The 21,344-nt window shown below is 37.6% G+C and overlaps 1 protein-coding gene across 3 annotated transcripts in view; it reads left to right on the top strand.

The window, feature by feature from the left end:
• The window catches only part of TENM1 (teneurin transmembrane protein 1), a 786,286-nt gene that overhangs the window by 467,947 nt on the left and 296,995 nt on the right, over positions 1–21,344 (top strand). For all 3 annotated transcript variants that reach the window (XM_011279454.3, XM_011279453.3, XM_019824255.2), the window contains one exon: positions 4,696–4,934. In XM_011279454.3, the coding sequence (XP_011277756.1) occupies positions 4,696–4,934 (239 nt within the window). The remainder of the gene's footprint in view (positions 1–4,695; positions 4,935–21,344) is intronic.

The raw sequence follows: 21,344 nt of genomic DNA, 5'->3' as shown, positions 1-21,344 counted from the left end.
ATAAGAAAACAGGAACCTTAGTATATGAACTCATTTTATTATCTACCCTCACTGAGGACTGTGATTTGGATTCCACTCAAATACGAATTAGTGTAAATGTTGCTCTGCTGTGACTGCTGAATTTATTCATTATGCTGTAATATTTTACTTATGAAACTGCATTTGTAAATCCTTTGGTGTATGTCACGATGAAATTACAGTGCTCAGGGATATTGATTATTGCTTGTAATTGCCATCATAATAGCCAACAATTCTCTGTCTTTCTTTGTCTTTCTTCTCCCCCTTAATGATATACCAAACCAAATCAATATCCAACATACGGGGCCACTTACATTGTCTCTAAAATCCAATTGTTCTCCTTCATAAATATGCAAAGGATCGAAGATTTTATCTCCGATCACTGTGAAGAAAACACCCCATACTGCTGGGTTTCCCTTTTACCCCACAGGAACATACCAGAATGTTGCTGTGCAGGACTGGTTATATCCAAGTGACATTTTGTCACCTCCAGAGTAACTACCAGGTCGTGGTGAGGAGATGGGGAGGTTACTCCACTCTGCTGTCTCTAAAGTGCTACACTTTTTGCTCTCTAGTAAATTAGATAGCCAAAGGGGAAAACATAGCCTGGGAGAGCTAAGCAGGCATTAAAGAAGAAATTCACCTCTTTGTAAATGGAGGAGACCATTTCAGGGATTAAAGAGGAAGTACAATTAAATGGACGAGCATAATGCTGTGAGTCACTTTTTTAATATATTTATTCTTATTTCTACTATATACTGTTTCTTCATTCTGGGGATACATTAGGTGCCCTGAGAAGCAGCAATAACTCCTTTATGTTCTTAACAACTAAAGGGTAGCTTCTTTGTAATGCTTCCCTATTCATCCAGAATAGTTAAGATGGTCTTTAAAATTTACTGTAAGAACATGTGACATAAAGAAAAATAGACATGTATTACATAGTACTGTCGGAGCACATTGTATTTGGCCTGGATCAGTTAACCCAAGAGATTAGAACCTGGTAGTAACCCGGTGAAGACTGGTTAGCAGGTAGCATAGGGGGATGGAAATAGCACTCTCTTTTGAAAGTCCCCGATTCCAAGCTCATTTATGCCATTAACTACCTATGTTACTTTTAGGTAATCCATTTCATTTTCTGGGCCTCAGTTTTGCTAACTGCAAAATCAGGGCTTTGGGCTATTAGAAGATTACTGAGTTTCCTTACATCTCTGTGAGTCTGTAGCCGGCATTTTCACGCTTGTCATTGGTCCCAAGAGAAACAGGGTAAAAGTGTGACTCAATTCAGTATTATCCACATGCTGCTTCTGTGTCCGAACAGGTGTGGGTTCTTATCTTACCACGTCCGCTAACTGCATAACCCTAGTATAGTGTAGTGTCATGTAGTGGTTGAGAGCAATGGCTTTGGGGCCAGCCTGCTTGTGTTTGAAACTCAGCTTCACCATTTACTGACTGTGGGACCAGGGAAAACTGAACCTCTCTGTTCATTGGTTTTCTCATCTGTAGATGGAGATATTTCCTTTAATGGGGTTTTGGGGAAGAATAAATGATCTAATAGTTTATAAAGTATTTAGAACAATGCCTGGCACAAGTAAGCACTTAATGAAGTTACCTCTTATTATCATTATTATGATAACTACTATTATCACCACCATTTTATTCCTACTAAACCTCTTCTGGTGTCTGTTTCATCATCTATAAGATTAGAATAGTATCAACCTCATACGCATATGAGAATCAAAAAATTGCACATAAGGTGCCTCGGTGTCTAGCCTTCCTAGGTGCTCAGCAAATCATGTTTATGTAAATAGAACCGACTACAGTGTGGTTGGTGTTAAGCAGTGCATTTTTTCCATTCACCCCACCTCCCATCTTCTTGATACTTGTTACAAACGCAATGTAAGCTCAAGGCAGAGAATATATATTAAAAAAAAAAAATACTCCTATCCCAAAGGTAACCCAAGTTACTATTTTTCCATGAACATATTTTTTTTATTTTAAAAATTGTATCTTGTTGCCCATACTGTTTTGAAGCTGCCTTTCTTCACTTGGTGATATTTGTAAACACTTTTCCTAGTGAATATTCTTTTACAGCACAATTTGTGATGGTTGTATAGTATTCTACTATGTGTTTGTAAAATAGCTTACTTAAGCAAATACCAATTATTGAGCACTTAGGTGTTTATTTTGTGCTATTACAAATAGCACTGCAACGAACAACTTGTTACAGAAATTGTCAGACACATAATTTCCTAGGGATAAATTCCTCTAGGCATAATTATTCAGCAAAGAATATGCATATTTAAAGTCTTCTGACACATAATCCCAAATCGCCCTCCAGAAAGGTTTGTGAATGTGTTCTATTCTCAGCAACCCTGCCCTTTAAATAACCTTTACCCTCATGATACTAAAGCAAAATCCTCTAGTGTGGAGATTTTTCATTAACTGGCTTGTTAGGTAGTTGTTTTCTCTTTTAAACATATGCTTTTCTCCTTTAAGCATATATGATTTTCTTCTTTAACACTGGAAATTGGAAAGCATTCTTAATGTAGGCTTAATGATTTGTGCATTTGGTCATATGTGACAAGGTGATGTTGGCTCTCTATTTTGTGGAGGGGTTTTGTGTTGTAGTAGTACATTAAAATGTAGCACCATAATGTCTTTTGCTTAGCAGTGCATTTTACTGCCCTGGTGGCACAGGAGAGAGGTTAAGATTAAGGACTTTGGAGCCAGAGTGACCTGGGCTCCTATTCTGGTTCTGTCATTCACTTACTAGGTGAATTTAGGCAAGTTTTTTTTTTAAGTTTATTTATTTATTTTTGAGAGAAAGACAGAGACAGTGAGCAGGGGTGGGGCAGAGACAGAGGGAGATAGAGAGTCCCAGGCAGGCTCCACACTGTCAGCACGGAGACAATGCTAGGCTCAAACTCATGGACCATGAGACCATGACCTGAGCCGAAATCAAGTCTGCCCCTTAATTGACTGAGCCACCCAGGCCCCGCTAGGCAAATTTCTTAAACCCCTTTTGGCCTCCATGCTCTTAAATGCACCATGAGGATCATAATGCAGCCTATTTCCTATGAGTGAAGAGTGAGAGAAGCATTTAGCACGATGCATGGCACACAGCACTCAGTACGTGTAAAACATGTGCATGAAAACATACTTCCATGTATTTGTTTTTGGCAAGTCCTTCCATGGCAATAAATCATTACTGTTTATGAAATATCTATATTACAATAGTCATGAGCAGTCAATAATCATCCTGTAGTAATTCAAACATGACAGCAGCACGAAGTTCTGGAACAGGCAAAACTAATGCATGTAGAAAAAATGCTAAGTAGTGGTTGTCTGGGGGAAGTGGGGTAAGGATTTACTTAGAGAGGCAGGAGGAAACATCCTGGGGTGATGGGAGTGTTCTGTATCTCGATAAGGGTTTATGTGGCAAAGGAGATTACATTTGGCAAATCTCAGCAAATGTACACTTAAAATTTGTGCATTTCATCATGTATCATTTTTTATTGAAATCTATTTACATACAACATTGTGTAAGTTTAAGGTGTACAGCCTGTTGATTTGATCCATTTATATTACAGTATGATTGCCATTGTCGCATTAGTTAACACCTTTATGACGTCACATCATTATCATTTCTTTTTTGTGGTGGAGATAATTAAGATCTCTATTAGCAAGGTTGATGATTCTAATACAATATTGTTGTCTGTAATGACTCTACTGTACATTATATCTTCAGGAATTATTTATCTACTAGTTGCAAGTTTATGCCCTTAAACATCCCTGCTGTTCTCTGACCTCTCAGGCCCTGGTGACCACCATTCTGTTCTCTGTTTTTATGAGTTCGTGGATGGACCTCGAGGGCATTATGCTAAGTGAGATATGTCAGACAGAGAAAGACAAATATGGTATGATACCACTTATATGTGGAATCTAAAAGAGTCCAACTCATCATGTATAAATGTTATATTTAAAAATCTGTAAAAAATATTGAACTCCAGATAATATGCAAGTTGAAATATATGAAGGGAAGTATACTGATGTATGCAATTTACTTTGAAGTGCTTAAAAACTGAGATGGACTGATGGATGAAGACAGGAACAGAGAGATGGGGAAATATGTGGTAAAGTTAGTACAGTCATATGTCTACTGTAGAATCTAATTGGTGAGTATATGAGTGTTTACATAAAATTTTTTCAACTTGGCTGTATGTTTGACAACTTTTATAATAGAATATTGCTTGAAAATATGTCTGTGAAAGCTAATCTCTAAATAAAATACTGGTTTCTAAGACAGTCAGATTTCAAATATGCCAGATGATATTTCTGTTTTTGAATCAACTCTTGAGTATCATAGTTAATGAAAAGGAGCAGTATAGCAAATAACATCAAACGTGGAACGTTAACACTCAAGGGTTTGAGAAATTCACTAGCCAGCAAGTCAGGGAACAGAAGACCTCTCTCTGCCTCCTAAAAGTGTAAATGGAGAAAACAAAAGGAGACCACCAAAGGCAGTTTGGAGTTAACTTGTTGGTATATGACAATTTCATGGGGACACTGCAGGTTCTCCTGAGCTTTGTCAAAGCGTGATTGAAATTCGTGTACTTGGTGTCTTTGTGACAACTGGCTTTGGTTTTATAGCCCAAACTTTTTGTTTCCTTTTTGCAGGCATTTCCTGTTTAAACATGGATCTGGCTCCTCAGCTATCTTCAGTGCAGCCAGTCAAAACTACCCTCTGACGTCCAATACCGTGTACTCGCCCCCTCCCAGGCCACTTCCTCGAAGCACCTTTTCCAGACCTGCCTTTACCTTTAACAAACCTTACAGGTGCTGCAACTGGAAGTGCACGGCCTTGAGCGCCACTGCAATCACAGTGACTTTGGCTTTGTTACTCGCCTATGTGATTGGTAAGCCTTTTTTGCCATGCCTCTTTTCTTCTCAAAGTCTTGTTTCGCTTGTGGTGGAGGTGGGGGAGGAGACTCTCTCTCAACTCTGGGGCCCAAAATTTGAACCAAGCCTTAGTATTATAAATAACAGACGGATTTCTAATGAGGTGGTTTTTGTTTGTTTGTTTTTTTTTTTTTTTGCACTTCCTAACCTTAAATACTGCTGAGGAGAGTAAGGAATGCTCCTTGAGAAGAAATATTTATACTACTAACGCAGTCTTATTGATTGCAATTACTGTAGTTAACCATTTTCCCTTCAATTAAAAGGTTGTTATGGTTTTCTCATTAGAAGTCATAAGTACCAATCTACAATAGCTTCTTAAATTATAGTTAAACAATAATACTGCTACCAGATTTTCAGGTAGCAATTTCATTAAAGTAGTAGTTATGTGGAAGCTATCAGAAAATCCAGCACATAATTTCTTCCCAAGAATTCAGTTTTACACCGAGATTTAAAAAATGTATTCTTCTTTTCACAAGGTAAATGGCTTGCAGAATTGTATGGATACTGTGTTTGGGGCGGTAAAGGAGAAAACAGTCTTGAGGCACTCTTTCCACGTTTAAGAAAAATATTGTTCTGGAGTCACCCTGATTAAAGTCTCCCTCACTTGATAGTAAATTGTATTGATTTTTCTGGATGGCATTTTATTTTGACTGAACATTAATTTCCTTGCTCGAGTGGTTCTGCAGTCACAAATGTAAATTAACTTTGGGCGCCTGGGTGGCTCAGTCGGTTAAGCGTCCGACTTCAGCTCAGGTCATGATCTCACAGTCCGTGAGTTCGAGCCCTGCATCAGGCTCTGTGCTGACAGCTCAGAGCCTGGAGCCTGCTTCAGATTCTGTGTCTTTCTCTCTCTCTCTCTCTGCCCCTCCCCTGCTCATGCTCTGTCTCTTTCTGTCTCAAAAATAAAAACATTAAAAAAATTTTTTTAATGTAAATTAACTTAAGAAACATGTACTTTGTGGAAGCCCTATTCCTAGAACGAATAGAATATCATGGTAGAGAAAGATTCTACCCAGGTATGGCACTAGTAACTTCTTTTCAGGTTTAACCTGGTTTCCTAACTGAAGCAGAATTACCCATGAAGGTACACTGAATATGATTCTGAGAAGTAGATTAAAACAGATTTGGACTTTCTTGAAATTATAAACAATAAGGGGAGTTTGGTTTATTCAGATTTATTCAAAATGTGAACAATAAGAAAGTTCACAGAACCGATTTTATAGGAGTCATAGAACAGGGGATGCTAAGTAAAGAGATTTATTTTGTAGGGAAGTCACTGATAATGTCAACAGTATAGGAACATAGCGTATATTGATGTTCATGATTATCTCTTTTATATTTTTATCATACAATCTGAATATATTTGAATGGTGCTTCTATTGAATATGGATAATATTACCTATAATATCAAAATTGTGTCTTTTATCACATTTTAGGATAACCCAACATGTACATTTATTTGGTTTGTAATAATCTGTAATGAGGAATAATGCTGAAGGAATGAAGCTAGGGGATGACAAAGTACTGTAATACAAACATGATTTTAATATGGAATCACTCAAAACAAGGAGTGATTTGAGAAGTCTAAATTCATTAGAGGCCTTTTTAAATGTTCTTGTTCAATTATGAGACAGACTCTTACCTTATGGATTATCTTCTATTAACTTTTACTGTATAGAGAGATAATGTTTTAGATCTAAGACTTAATAACCCCGCTATAAACAAATCCAGATAATAGCAAGCTTTTTATTAATAGGTTTATATGGTGTTCAAACCTATGTTTCCATTTAAATTTATTATGATGGCCTTGTATCAAAAATTCTATTATATACTTTGAGACTTGTTTAATTAGCTTATATATTTATTTATTTCATAAGTGCAAATAGAACATTTCAGTCATTGCAAAGTCTGCCTTTTTTATAGGGTGAACGATGTCATATGATATCGACATGACATTAAGGCAATATAGTGCAGTCATTATGAACATGGATTTGCAGACCTCTGCCCCTTATTAGGCATGTTACCTTGGGCAAATTATTTAACATTTTATGGCCTCCATTTCCTTATCTGATAAATGGGCCTAAAATAGTGCCTATAACATAGAGTTTTTATGAGAATTAAATGAGTTAATGTAACAGAAGCAGTTGGAATAGTACCCAAAACATAGTAAGTATACAATAAATGTTAAATATTATTATTGTTGTTGTTGTTATCATCATTCTCTTTATAACTGTTGTTCACTATTTTTTAAAAAGTGTTTATTTATTTATTTTGAGAGAGAGAGAGAGAGAGAGAGAGAGAGAGAGAGAGAGAGAATATCCCAAGCAGGCTGTGCACAGTCAACGCAGAGCCTTATGCAGGGCTTGATCTCACGAACTGCGAGATCATGACCCAAGCTGAAACCAAGAGTTGGACACTTAACCGACTGAGCCACCCAGGCACCCCTGTTATTCTCTATGAAAATTCAGTGGCTCTCAGAGTTAACCATGTTTGTGGCTGTATCCCAGCATCGAGATCAGTGCCTGGCACAAAGCAATCCTATCAATAAAATTTGTCGACAAAAATGATTGATGCTAAGCATTTTACTTGTATTAGCTCATTTAATTCTCACAACAATACTTAAGGGCACGTATCGATATTATATATAGTTTAGAAGTGAGCATACTGAGGCACAGCAAAGATAAGAGGTCATGTAGAGGTCATAATAAGATTAAGAGGTCACCTCACTAGAAAGTGGGGATCCTGAGCTTTAAGCCAGAGTAGACTGACTGCAGAGCACATAGTCCTCTTTGACACTAGGCTTTGCTGCCCCTGCAGCACTGCAGCAAACTCTGTAGCTCACTGACTTCTTGGTCTAGTAAACAGATCCACCAATTTTGTTGTTATTAAATTACAAATTAAACTACATTTACCTGGTCATCCATTGCAACGGTGTGTGCAGCTAAGCTTTGTTGATTGGTGAAAGATATCTGTTCAAATCATTTATTGTGAGCTATTTTAGATGTAGAACTATCAAGCTAAGTGCTAGCACAGTGGGTTGAATTGGTTCGAAATGAGATGTTAACGGCAAATACCATAACTTTTTTTTTTCTGTCATGAACTGGACATTATGTGACTTTGGATAAGGCAATTAAAGTCTCTTCCTCGATTTACCCCGTCTTTGCCATATTGCAAGCCACCTCAGGAGGATAGGGTAAGGATTCCTCAGCAAGCATGCAGGTGAATGATGTCACTTAAGAACTGTAACATACAAGATGATTTTTAAACGGCTTTCTGTAGTCAAAGTAAAAAAGTATTACATTTCCAAATATGAAACTATTTCACTCTCAGCTCTTGCTGAGTCTGTCAGAGTCATCATTTTTTTTCAATCCCCCCTTTGCAGTTGCTGTATAACCCAAGTAAAATCTTACACTGAAACTATTTACTGCTTCTGTTTCCCGTGCAAATTCCTTTCTGCTATTTCATTTTCCTCTATTATCCATTATACATAACCTTTAGATACTAATGGCTGTATGCTGTGCTGGCCTCAATCCACTGAGGGAAATCACATCGATATCAATGGGACATCAGTAGACGTTCTGTGCATTATGGCTCTGTAAGTGGTCATTGGAACACTGTGGAAATTCAGCACATGAAAAGTCAGAGCTAGGTGGTTCAGGCACCCAGCCCCATCCCCACACCTCCCCACTATGTCTTTCAGGTCAGCAGGAGAGTAATTCTTTTAAATAAGTTTTGAGGTCATAAAATCTGGTGAAGGGAGGCATGGAAGGATACTGATTATATGAAGATATCATGGAATGGCTATTGTCATCACTTCCCCATAAATCTGTAATATTTTCCATGTGAATCAAAAAATATGTCCTTGTGCTTCATCCTCTCTGATATTTTGGCATCAGTGATGTATCAGTGCCAGTCAGAAGCACATTTGCTTGAATTTACAAATAAGCCATATGAAGTAGTAGTCAGGAAGACAGATGACCATATGTAAGGCATCGAGAGAAGGCGAGGTTAAGGTACTTCATCAATGGTTGCGAAGGGCACAGATGCAGCTTCTCTGGTAATCTTTGATGTTTTGATCAAGTTTCTCCACAGTCAGCACTTTCTGGAAGAGGCAGTAGAAACTCACAGGAATACATTGTGCCTGGGGTCAAATGGGCTGCTGCATTAAATGAGTAGGGGAGTAGGGATTTCCGGCTCTCAAAACCAGTATCATTAGTTAATGACATTGATGTTCCTTTTCCTCTGCTATGAAATTGGAAACGATTCCTACAACCTTCAGGGTATGTAGGTAGTGTCCAAACTCTATAGATGAAATAATTTCAGTCCATAATTCTCCTTGGCATGACATACTATATATAGCCCACATGTAGAAAGTTGACCAGAATTGGGGCGCCTGGGTGGCGCAGTCGGTTAAGCGTCCGACTTCAGCCAGGTCACGATCTCGCGCTCCGGGAGTTCGAGCCCCGCGTCGGGCTCTGGGCTGATGGCTCAGAGCCTGGAGCCTGTTTCCGATTCTGTGTCTCCCTCTCTCTCTGCCCCTCCCCTGTTCACACTCTGTCTCTCTCTGTCCCAAAAATAAATAAATGTTGAAAAAAAAATTAAAAAAAAAAAAAGAAAGAAAGTTGACCAGAATGGATATTAATATAGAATTAGGGGAGAGAGAATTTTGAGCCCAGTTCTCTGATCAAAAGTTTAGGGAGGAAACTATTCAAGAGGGCAAAGGGCCTACTTCACTTTGCTATCTGCACCAAAATTGAGTGACATTGATTTCAGTGCTTTCTTGTGCCTCCTTTTTATGGATCCAAATTGCCCTGCTTTCTGGGGCTGTTATTACAGGGGAGCTACAAAGTGCTGGAAGTGATAGAATGAGAGGAGTAGAATGTGTTCATTTTGCCTTCTTCACAAAGAAAGTGTAAATGCCTCACAATACGGTGAAGAAATGAAACAGAATATGGCAAATTTTGATTTCAGAAAATTCAAGAACTTAGAGTTTCTTTTAATATAAAGAATAAAAATGGAGAGTTTCCCCCATTGAATCTAAACACACAAAGCCCCTTCACACAAAGTTTACTAACTGTAGATACATACACTTAGCAAAAATCAATCTCTCACTTTCTAGCGACTTTATTAATGCCTCTGTGCCTCAGTTTCCTCATCTATAAAATGGGAATGTTGATAATACCTTGCCCATGGATTTTCTTTTTAATTAAAAGACATGAAGCCTGGAAAACACCTAGGGCATTGCTTAACAGATCTAAATCAAGACTAATGGTTATTATCAGTGGAACAAGATTATTATTAGGATTATTAATTTGAGCCAAGGTAAGCATAATGAGCATGTAATTTATCGTAACATGAACTACTTTTATTTCCCTTCTTGCCAAAGTCATCTGAAACTTTTTTTTTTCTTTTAAGAACTGACATGTCTGTTTCACAAGAACCCTCTGATGGGTTTGTTGTTTTCTTCCGTCTGGTCTAAACTATCTGTAACTTTGCCTTTATTTTACCAATTTCCCTTTTCCTTGGTGTTTTGACCCTTCAAATGGTTTTGTATTTCGATCTGGAGGCCGTATCTGGGTTGAAACACATTTTCATTAAAATACGTTATAGCTTATAACATTCAAGAAATGACTCAGCATATAATGCTAAAAAGCATTTTACTTTATCCTTATGGCCATTATCAATCCTTTTGGTGTCCTGTTTAATACTTATTACTACATCCAGTTCACTCTCATGGACCCATTCAAGATAATGATGGCAGTTTCTGCATTAGCATTGACTTTGCCTCCTACCCATGAATCTGCTAACTTTCTAGCAATCTCTCTAAGAAGGGGTCTGGGAAATGGTAGTATAACTTCAGTCTAATTATAAATCTGTCATCCATGCATTTATCAGAACTCTTCTTTAAAAGAGATTTATATTTTCATCTGACATCACCTTTTGGTGTAATATTTTCCATAAGTTTTATCTCCCCTATGTTAAGTGGCACTTTTACCTGTCATAAATAAAACTGTAAATTCAATCCAAATCAAATGCACTAAAATGACAGGAAGAACCTGCATCACATATAACTAATTTGCAGAACTACAGTTAGCACTGATTGCTCAAAATGAAGGCATTTTCATGAAAGGCAAATATTTCTCTTATTTTTTTCTTAGAACTCTAGCACCCTGTGGATTTAAAACATAGAGTAAGAGAGATAATGTCTTGGGTGAATGAGTAGTGAATTAAATATATGTCTTACGTCAAAGGATTATTATGTTAAAACAAAAAAAGAGGGGTACCTGGCTAGCTCAGTGGGTGGAGCATGTGACTCTTGATCTCAGGGTTGTGAGTTCGAGCCCCACGCTAGGGGGGATAAGTAAAGATTACTTAAACGTAAAATCTTAAAAAAAAAGAAAGATATTATTTTGTTGCCTCAAGAAGAGGCAGTCACCCTACTAAGTACTTCCGATATAGCACTTTCTTAGCCTAGGTAGAGAAATTAAAATGAGACTATGTGAAATAGATAAAGATCCACCAGAAGGCATAATAAAAGAGGACTGGACAAGTGTGTCAGTAATTTTGGATCTTTGCATGCTTAAGAAATTTGAGAATAGCAAGGATCAATCTTGCAAATTCTGAAAAAACATCTCAAGAAACCTCTGATTTCAAAGTAAATAATGTGAATTCTGTTGCATAAAGGAAATTTCACTCCTGTTTAACTTAGTTTCTCCTCATCCAAATTATATATATATAATACATATATATTTTATGTTATGTGAATATTTTTAGACCCATATTGCATAAGTTGTTAAACTATACTTACTCTGAAGTGAATAAGAATAAGCTAAATTAGAGCAATGGCTTTGAAACAGATGGCTGGTTAACCCATTTTAAACTTCAGAAATGTGGCTGAATTTTCATATAGAAGAGCCCGCGTGTGGAAGGCCAAGTCTCAGCCACAGAACATCCGATTCATCACAGTCCAAACTAAGAGGTGGCCTCTTACAGGGTGGAGACACATTCATATGGGGCTTAGCAATATTCCCATTACAGAGCGGTGAAGAAGCACAATGTGTATGGTTAAATACAAGTGGATTGGAAAACCTGAGGAAGCACAAATGGAGAATATAGGAGGGTGGCAGGAAATGAAGGTAGTCAGCAGGATCAGATCATGAGAGGCATTTTAAGCCACGTTAAGGTACTTGTAATTTATTCTGAGAGCAAATGGGGTGTTTTTATGGTTTTTCATTAAAGCAGGAAAATTATTTGCTCAGATTTCCATTTGGAGAAATCACCCTAATGGCAATATGGAAGTTGGAATTGACAGGCAGGATGATGGAGGTTGTGAAATCGAAGTGATGAAGACAAATTAGGAGACTATTGTAGTAATCCAGGTGAGTGAGAGTGAGGGCATAATCTTCTGGGAACAGAGAAGGGGAAGATGGAGTCAAGAAGTATTTAAAGGATAAAACACACTTACTTGACTCAGTGCCTGTTTAGCTGAGGCAGGAGAGAGAAGAGTTGTTTGGCTTCCAGACTGGGTAGGTGGTGACGTTGTTACCCATGATAGAGTGTTAGAGGAAAGAAAGAGGTTTAAGGGTGAAAACAGACATAACAGGTCAGGATACCTCATACATGATCAGATATCTGGTACTGAATGTTTAGAGGTGCCTAGCCGTGGGGAAGCCAAAATCATGGGGGCTGAGCAAGAAAAAAAAGTGAAGGCTAGAACTCTGGGGAATACTAAGATTCGAGAAGGCCAAGCACACAGGCTCTATCTGGTAGGCAGACTGAGAAGGAACAACTAAAGAGGCTGGAGAAAAACTTAAATGATGGTGATAGAACAGTGGTCCTCCGTGTGTGGTCTGGGGACCACTGGGGACCCCAAGACCCGTTGGAAGGTCCACAGAGGAAAACTGTGTACCCAACAGCACAAAGATAGTATTTATCTTTTTCACTATAATTCTCTCATGAGGATACAGTGGTGTTTTCCAGATGCCACATGATATGTGAAATCACAAGAGATTGCAGACGGGAGAATCCATTTCTCTTCTATGAAGGCAGACATTAGATTCTTAAAGATGTAAAACAATGCCACACTTCTCAGTCATTTTTGTAAAATACAGTTATTTATCAGAAGATAATGTTATTTATGTTAAAACGTAATGGTTTATTGTTACCATTCAGTAAATGAATAAATACATACTTGTAAAAATTTATCAGTCAGTTTCTAATATAGTAAGTATTGATTAGATATAACCTACATCAACCAAGTCTCTTTGGTGTCCTGAGTAATTTTTAAGAGCATAGAAAGAGGTTCTAAGACTAAAATATTTGTAAAGGGCTGAAGTAGGGAGACTAAATACCTAATGTTTCAAGAAGAGCAATTAAGTGAAATAAGGACAATTTATTGTTTGCACCAAGGTAGTAGAGGCTTGCAGGCAAAGTATAGCATAAGGACAAAGGGATAAGGAAATTATAGTTGCTGGTGATAACGTTTTTGAAGTGCTCAGCCAAAGGATCAAACTTAATAGGGAAGGAAACTAGGAGATGGAAGCTAATGGCACCCTAAACAAGAGATGGGTCCAGATGTGTACACATCTTGATGATATTGTTGGGTAGTTATGACTGTGAGTAAGCTTAATAGCTAAGATGAGATGATCACAGGGTAGTGCTTCAGAAATTTTGATTTCAGACTCACAACAATGTGGAAAACTGTGATCCCCCAAATGTTTTAGAACACAAACTGTAATTTCCCCTATATATTTTAGACAAGTTAAGAAACATATATGAGAGGGGCACCTGGGTGGCTCAGTTGGTTAAGTGTCCAACTTTGACTCAGGTCACGATCTCGCGGTTTGTGAGTCCCTCTCTCTCTCTGTCCCTCCCATGCTCGTCCTCTGTCTCTTTCTCTTTCTCTCTCAAAAATAAACATTAACAAATTTTTTTAAAAAGAAACATATATGAGGAACTCCTTCCAGATAAAGTTTGCTCAGGGAAGGCTGGATTCGTGGCTAGGTGTAATCTCACAAGGTCCCTGGGTAGACTCATATGCCCACCAAAATATGAATAGTGTTTATTTTTTTATAAGTTGATTTATTTATTTTCAGAGAGAGAGAGAAAGCAAGCAAGCGGCAGAAAGAGAGGGAGAGAAAGAATCTCAAGCAAGCTCCACACTGTCATCACAGAGCCTGATGTGGGACTCGAACTCCCTAACCATGAGATCATGACCTGAGCAGAAACCAAGAGTCAGACGCTTAACCAACGGAGCCACCTGAATAGTGTTTAAATAAGAGCACTGTATTACAGCTTAAATAAGAGTTTTAAAAAAAGCACTGCATTATATTAGATCCCCCAGGATAGGCAAGACACATGTGGATTTCTAGATCACAGTATAGCTCCACAAGAGCTCCTTTCTTGGGGTTTTTATTGCTCTCTATGGGATAAAAATGAGAAAATTAAGAGGGTCCAAGATGACCCACTGTAATTTTCTGCTGATCAAAACTTCATCATAGTATTGCCAATCTAGTTAAATGTGGACCTCGTGTAACACATTATAGTTAACTTCTAGAGCGATTGCTTACCATGAGAATTTCTAAGGAAGGGCCTCACAAATGTCTGATTATCAGGTTGAATTGGAAATAGGAGATCCTTAACTGGAAGAAAAGACATAGGATATGTGCTTTGTAAAAAACAAAAAAGCAACTCTTGATTCCATTTCTTTTATAGTAAATGAATTTTGTCTCCTAATCAAACGATTAAGAAACCGAAGGCTATCGTAATGTGCATGGAACATTGGAAGAGGTCGTTGAGCTCTTAACTACTTGTGGCTGTGGCTAAAACTGAATGCAAATGTGATTTTGACAGCCAAGTAATCTGTGTTGTTCTTTTTTTTTGAGAGAGAGAGAGAGAGAGAGAGAATGAGAGAGAGCGAGTGGGGGAGGAGCAGAGAGGGAGGGAGACACAGAATCCAAAGCAGGGTCCAGGCTCTGAGCTGTCAGCACAGAGCCAGACGAGGGGCTTGAACCCACGAACGACAAGATCATGACCTCAGCCAAAGTCAGACACTTACCCGACTGAGCTACCCAGGCGTCCCAAAAATCTGTGCTGTTCTACCATGTAATACAGAAGAGGCAGAGTTTTCTTTCTGATATTCTGAATATCTTTCTGATATTCATCTCTGTCTGATATTCATAGGTTTCATCAAATCAACGAGCCCCATTGTTTATGTTGTAGACAACCTAGTTTCAACTTCCATTCAGTTTTGCCCTTTGTTCACGGAAGGAAGTATTTAGATAACTTTTGGCCTTGAATTTTGTTGTAATTAAACATAAATATTAAATATGGCACATAACAATACCACATAGTGTCCTTTGTGTCTACCATATCTCCAGATACTTTGCAGAACTAATAAAATTATGGAGTTAAATGAAAATAATATTAAATAGAGATGGTAGATACAAGATTTTGGATTTTACTTAGAACACGAAACCAAGCTAATACTAGTTGTACAGTGCATGAAAGAGATACCAGCTGTCAAGAAATTAGGCATAAGTGGGGCACCTGGGTGGGTCAGTCAGTTGGGCGTCTCATTTAGGCTCAGGTCGTGATCTCACGGTTTGTGAGTTTGAGCTGTCAGCACAGAGCCCGCTCTGGATCCTCTGTACCCCTTTCTCTCTCTGCCCCTCCCCCACTCACACTCTCTGTCTCTCAGAAATGAAACATTAAAAAAACCCACAAAATAGGCACAAGTATACTGTGCTATGAAAGAAAAGTGGACACTTTTGAAATGGAGTGGTTTTATTAAAGATCATGTGCTGTCTCCAGACATAGAATCCAGATGAATCCAAATTTCTGAAGTTTATCAAATTATTCAGCAGTTTCCCCACCACCTAGCAGAGACCCAAGAAGTTCTTATTATCTTTGACCTTGGTGGTAAATCTAGCCTCAGTCCATCCATATGTAGTTAAATGGTCAGGTGAATTTTGAACCTAGGTGAACTATTTGTTTTTTTGGAAGTGAAAATTTTTATGTCAGTGGGAAAATGTGGGAAAGCACTGCACATGCTCAGTGCAACTCCAGGCTATAATAGCACATGCTCAAAGATTATCATATAGGTTATTGCAGAGGTAGTTAAGATTTACCAACATAGAAGGCTGTGGGAGTATTTGAAAGCCAGCTGGTACAAATAGAACCTTTCTTTGTCATGCCTAAAACACAGCCTGTTCAAGACTGAATAAAACCCAAACAAACCATTAGTATCTTTGGTTTCTGTTCCTGTCTGCTGCATATTTTTAGCTAGGTTCCCTGACCAAATTCTGCCCTTGTATTAACTGGCATAACTTTTCTTGCTGATAGGCACCAGTCTTGTCTTTTAAATTAGTGAAGTATAAAATGTAGACATAGCAACCCATTAATGGGAGGGAGGGAAGCTGATTTTTAAAAACAGGAGATTCAAGGGACAATCAAAATTAAATACGTAAATGCACTTCCCCCAAAAATGATAAAATGAGTTTATAGAGTCCAATGATAGGTATGTCTTTTGGCCCAAACAAAACAGAATGATTAGTATACATAGCCAACTGGTGCATATAGTCCTATTTTTATAGGAAATTATACTGCATGTGTCTTTTGTGATTTCAGTAGGTGGAAAAGAAACAAAAACAGACTTCTCAATGACTATCTCAGAAGCCTTCTGGCTAATGAGGCCAAGGTCATGAGCTCAGTTACTTTTTCCATCTTTTAGCTCTGTTCTGTTTCATTACCAAAGTACATTCTCAATCTCTTGTTTTGTTCCATCCCCCAAAACAGGAACCTAGTTTTGCCTTTTACTCCCTGATAAAACCTGAACTCAGAAATGAATCTGATGACCTAGGCAGGTTTTTCTTGAACACATAGAATTCATTAAATGCTATCAACTAATTTAAAAACATGTCTGGAGATTTTACATAACATATTTGGTTTACACCAAATTTCTAGTCTTTCTTGAAAAATAGAAAAATCTGGCATACCAAAGCCTCTGTTCACCCATTTGCCCACACATTTATTGAGTACCAGGCACTTTTCTATCTAATCTTTTGCATGGCAAAAATAATATGGCAACCATCAACTAGAGCTAAGTAGGGAATCCTCCTAAAAGGACCATGAACTCTCCAGTACATCAGAGTACCCATCCTGCCCTCTTCACTCTTTTGTACCACCTGCCTTCCTTTTGGGTAGGGATTTACACTTGCAACCCATATAATAAGATAATTCACACTGAAGTAAAAATGGCTGTGACAAAGAAAATGTATTATATCTCCCTAACATTATGTGCATTTTAATAGAGACGACAGGGTTGGAAACCAAGAATGGCAAATCTCTGACATAAATGTCATCACTTCCCTGCCCCAGACCCATCCAAGATAAAAGTCATCAAATGCAACAAACATTCTTTCCTGCTGAGTCTAGATTCTGTAGTCGGAGTTTACTCAGAAGTTGAAATATATTTGCCATCATGACTTTGACTTAAAGAAATGAGGTCCTCATTATGAATTTATTATCATTAGAGGTGTAAGAGGAAGAATTATGTAGGGCAGGAAAAGACACTTGAAAACTCAACACAATCACCCTATTAGTAAATCTGGCCCTGTTCACAATTACACATGATAGCCCTAATGTGGTCAACTCTCTCATATGTACATAGGATTGAACATAAAGGACACTAGGCAGGTAAAATTATAAGACGTTCCCACCATGAGAGAGTCATTTCAAAGTGCATGTTTCTACATGTGTTTCTATTAGTATCTATAGATACTAATAGTGAGTTCTGAGTTTCTGCAGAATAATATTGGTCCCTGAAATCTAAATCTATACACCTCATTCTCCAAAAAGAAATGCAAACCAACAAATAGAGCAAATAAAACCACACAGAAACCAATTCAATTGCATATGTAGGAGACAGTTCTACACACTTCAAATGACATATAAGTAGAAAAATAAACACCCACAAGAAGCAAAACTACGTTCCTAGCCCACACCAGAGCCAAGAATCAAAGACTAAATAGAAACAAGGATAGGAGTGCTGAGGCCTAGTGTTGACAGAATTAATAAAACTCCCGGAGCACCTGGGTGGCTCAGTCGGTTGAGTATACTACTTCGGCTCGGGTCATGATCTCACAGTTTGTGGGTTCGAGCCCTGCGTCCGGCTCTGTGTTGACAGCTCGGAGCCTGAAGCCTGCTTCAGATTCTGTGTCTCCCTCCCTCTCTGCCCCTCCCCCACTTGCAATCTCTCTCTCTCTCTCTCTCTCTCTCTCTCTCTCTCTCTCAAAAATAAACATTAAAATAAAATAAAATAAAATAAAATTCCCATTAACAAGAAGTCCCACATTCTAATGAGCTAATGAGAACAGATCTCAGACCTGGCATTTGAGAACACTGGCTACTGAAAATTGAAAGAAATGTGCTTTAAAGCATAGAACTAGAGTTGGTAACTTGGAAAGCACAACTCCTGAAGGTGCAGGGGAGCTGACTTGGAAAGAATGTCCCTTGGAGGCTTGATGGTGAAGGGAAAGAAGAAAACAAAGGCTAGAATTTCAGGATCCTGTAGAAATAAAAGTGAATCACAAAATTAAGGAGGTATACCAAACCCCCTATCCAAAAGTCATTCGTGGATTTTTTAAATTGCACTTTAATAAGAACTAAGAAGCATAGTAAGTAACCTGGTAAGTCACCGAAATTCCTGACTCGTAATACAACTGTTCCTGCTGACCTACGAAAATGTTTCAGAATGAACATAAAAAGGCAAACAGTTAGTTTGGGTATAGAAAAACAGTTTTAAACATGCCAGGATTCAAGGAATACTGCATCCACAAGCCATACCAGATTTGAAGTCAGCAAACTTTTTCTGTGAAGGATCAGATAGTAAATATTTTAAGCTTTGCAGGCCATTACAGTTTCTGTCACAGATACTCAACTTATAACCAAAAGCAGCCATAGGCAAGATGTAAATGAAGGAATGTTACAATGATCCAATAAAATTTTATCAACTGAATTTTGAATTTGATAGAATTTTCACATGTCCTGAAATATTGTTTTTCTTTTGATTTTTTTTCAACTACTAAAAATGGAAAAGGTGTCCTTAGCTCGCAGGCCATACAAAACAAGCATTACACCAGATGAGGCTAAGGGTAGTGTGTTGATTTATGATTTAGAGAACAAGCTTTATCCAACTAAGAGATGATGAGGGAGTCTTTGGCAAAATCACTGCTGGTGAAAATTACATCTACTTAATTGTAGATTTAAGATTATAACAAAGGTGGGGACAAAGATGTAAAAATAGTAGGTAAATATTATATATTTTTATAAAGTCATAATAATTCAGTGGAACAGAGGAGAAAAGAAAATGGGAAAAGTAAAATAAGCCATTGATTGTCACATAGAGGGTTAAAGAATATAATTTCAAGCTGTCAAACCAAATAGTAGAAGATCAAGCGAGCAGAAGAGGAATAAGGGCATTAAAAAAGGTAATAATAGCATAGGGATGCCTGGGTGGCTCAGTCAGTTAAGATTCTGACTTCTGGTTTCAGCTCAGGTCATGATCTCACGGTTCGTGGGTTCGAGCCCCACACCGGGCTCTGTGGCGACAGCATAGAACCTGCTTGGGATTTTCCCTCCCTCTCTCTCTGCCCTCCTCAGTTCTCTCTCTCTCTCTCACTCTCTGTCTCAAAATAAATAAATAAACTTTAAAAAAGGTAATAGCATAAAGGTAATCAGAACAAAAAATATAAGCCTTCTTAAATACTAAAAGAAATTTTTAAAAACCAAAGAAAACAAACTACCCAAAGAAATTCAATAAAGATAACATAATGCTGTATAACATAAATAATAGAGTTGTGTCATATCAATAAATGTAAATGGGTTTAACTCACCTATTATAAGGAAAAGATTTTCAAAATAATTCACAAACCAAAACCTAATTCTATGCAGTTTACAAGAGACACAACTGAAATCAAAGGAATCAGAAATGGACAAAAATTAAATAATTTAGCAGGCAAATGGAAGCAGTAAGAAACCAAGGCTTAGGGGCACCTGGGTGGCTCAGTCGGTTAAGTGTCCCAACTTCAGCTCAGGTCATGATCTTAGTGGTTTGTGGGTTGGAGCCCCACCTCAGGCTCTGTGCTGACAACTCAGAGCCTGGAGTCTGCTTCCAATCCTGTGTCTCCCTCTCTCTCTGCCCCTCCCCAACTGGTGCTCTGTCTCTTTCTGTCTCTCTCAAAAATAAATAAAACATTAAAATAATTTTTAAAAAAAAAGAAACCAAGGCTTATAATCTTCATATCAGGCAAAGTAGAACTTAGGCCAAAACCTGAAAAACACAACAGAAAGAATATTCTATGAAATGCAATGGCTATCTATGTACAAATACCCCAACAAGTGCCTTTATAAAGCAGAAACTACAAGAGATGCAAGGAGAAGTAGACAAAAAGAACTAGTAATAGGAAATTATAACCTACCACTCTTAGGTCTCATGGACAGAAATTTAGTAAGTATATAGAAGACCTAAAAAAGCAAAATCAATAAGATCTTATGGCCATGTATTGAACTTAACATTCTAATAGAGAGTATACCTTCCTCACAAGTACTCACAGAACATTCACAAAATTTGATCTTATGTCAGGTCACAGTAGGAATCTCCACGAGCTTCATAAAGTAAAAATAATAGAGACATTCCCAGATCACAGTGAAATGAAGCTGGAAATTAATAACAAAATTTTAAAAACAGAAAAGCCTATTCCCCTGGAAATTTTTGCAGTTTTCAAAAACTCTTGTGTAAAAGGGGAAATAAAATCTAAAATTATAAAATCTCTAAGACATAATGATAAACACACCACATGTCAAAATTTATGGGATACAATTAAGCCATTTATAAGAGGAAAGTTCATATCAGTAAAAATGAAAATAAAGCTTAAAAAGCAATAAAAATAAAGAAAGCACAAGGAAGGAAACAATAAAGATAAAGCACATATTAATGGGGTAGAAAACAGAAAAATAATAGAAGAATAAAGTGTTGTTAAAAAATCAATAGGGAGAGCCCAAGTGAACTTAAACCAAGATAGAGAATGTAGTCAGTGATATTGGAATAGCATTGTCTGGTGACAGATGGCAGCCAGACTTGTGAGTGTAGCACAGAGAGGTTAAATCGCTATGTTGAACCCGTGAAACTAATGTAACATGGTATCAACTATACTCAAAAAACTTTTTTCAGAAGAAGTAGGTGAAAACATGCAAAAAAAGAAATGAAAGGACTTAATCATTGAAACAGGGGAAAGTAAAAAATATATAAGGGGCTTTAAAAAAACTGAGAGGAACGTGGCTGGCTCAGAAAGTAGAGCATACAGTTC

This window comes from Felis catus, chromosome X, assembly GCF_018350175.1.
Source record: "Felis catus isolate Fca126 chromosome X, F.catus_Fca126_mat1.0, whole genome shotgun sequence".
In the NCBI taxonomy this organism is placed as follows: Eukaryota; Metazoa; Chordata; class Mammalia; order Carnivora; family Felidae; genus Felis; species Felis catus.
The sequence above is the reverse complement of the archived record's forward strand: the minus strand, read 5'-3'. Positions and strand labels throughout refer to the sequence as shown.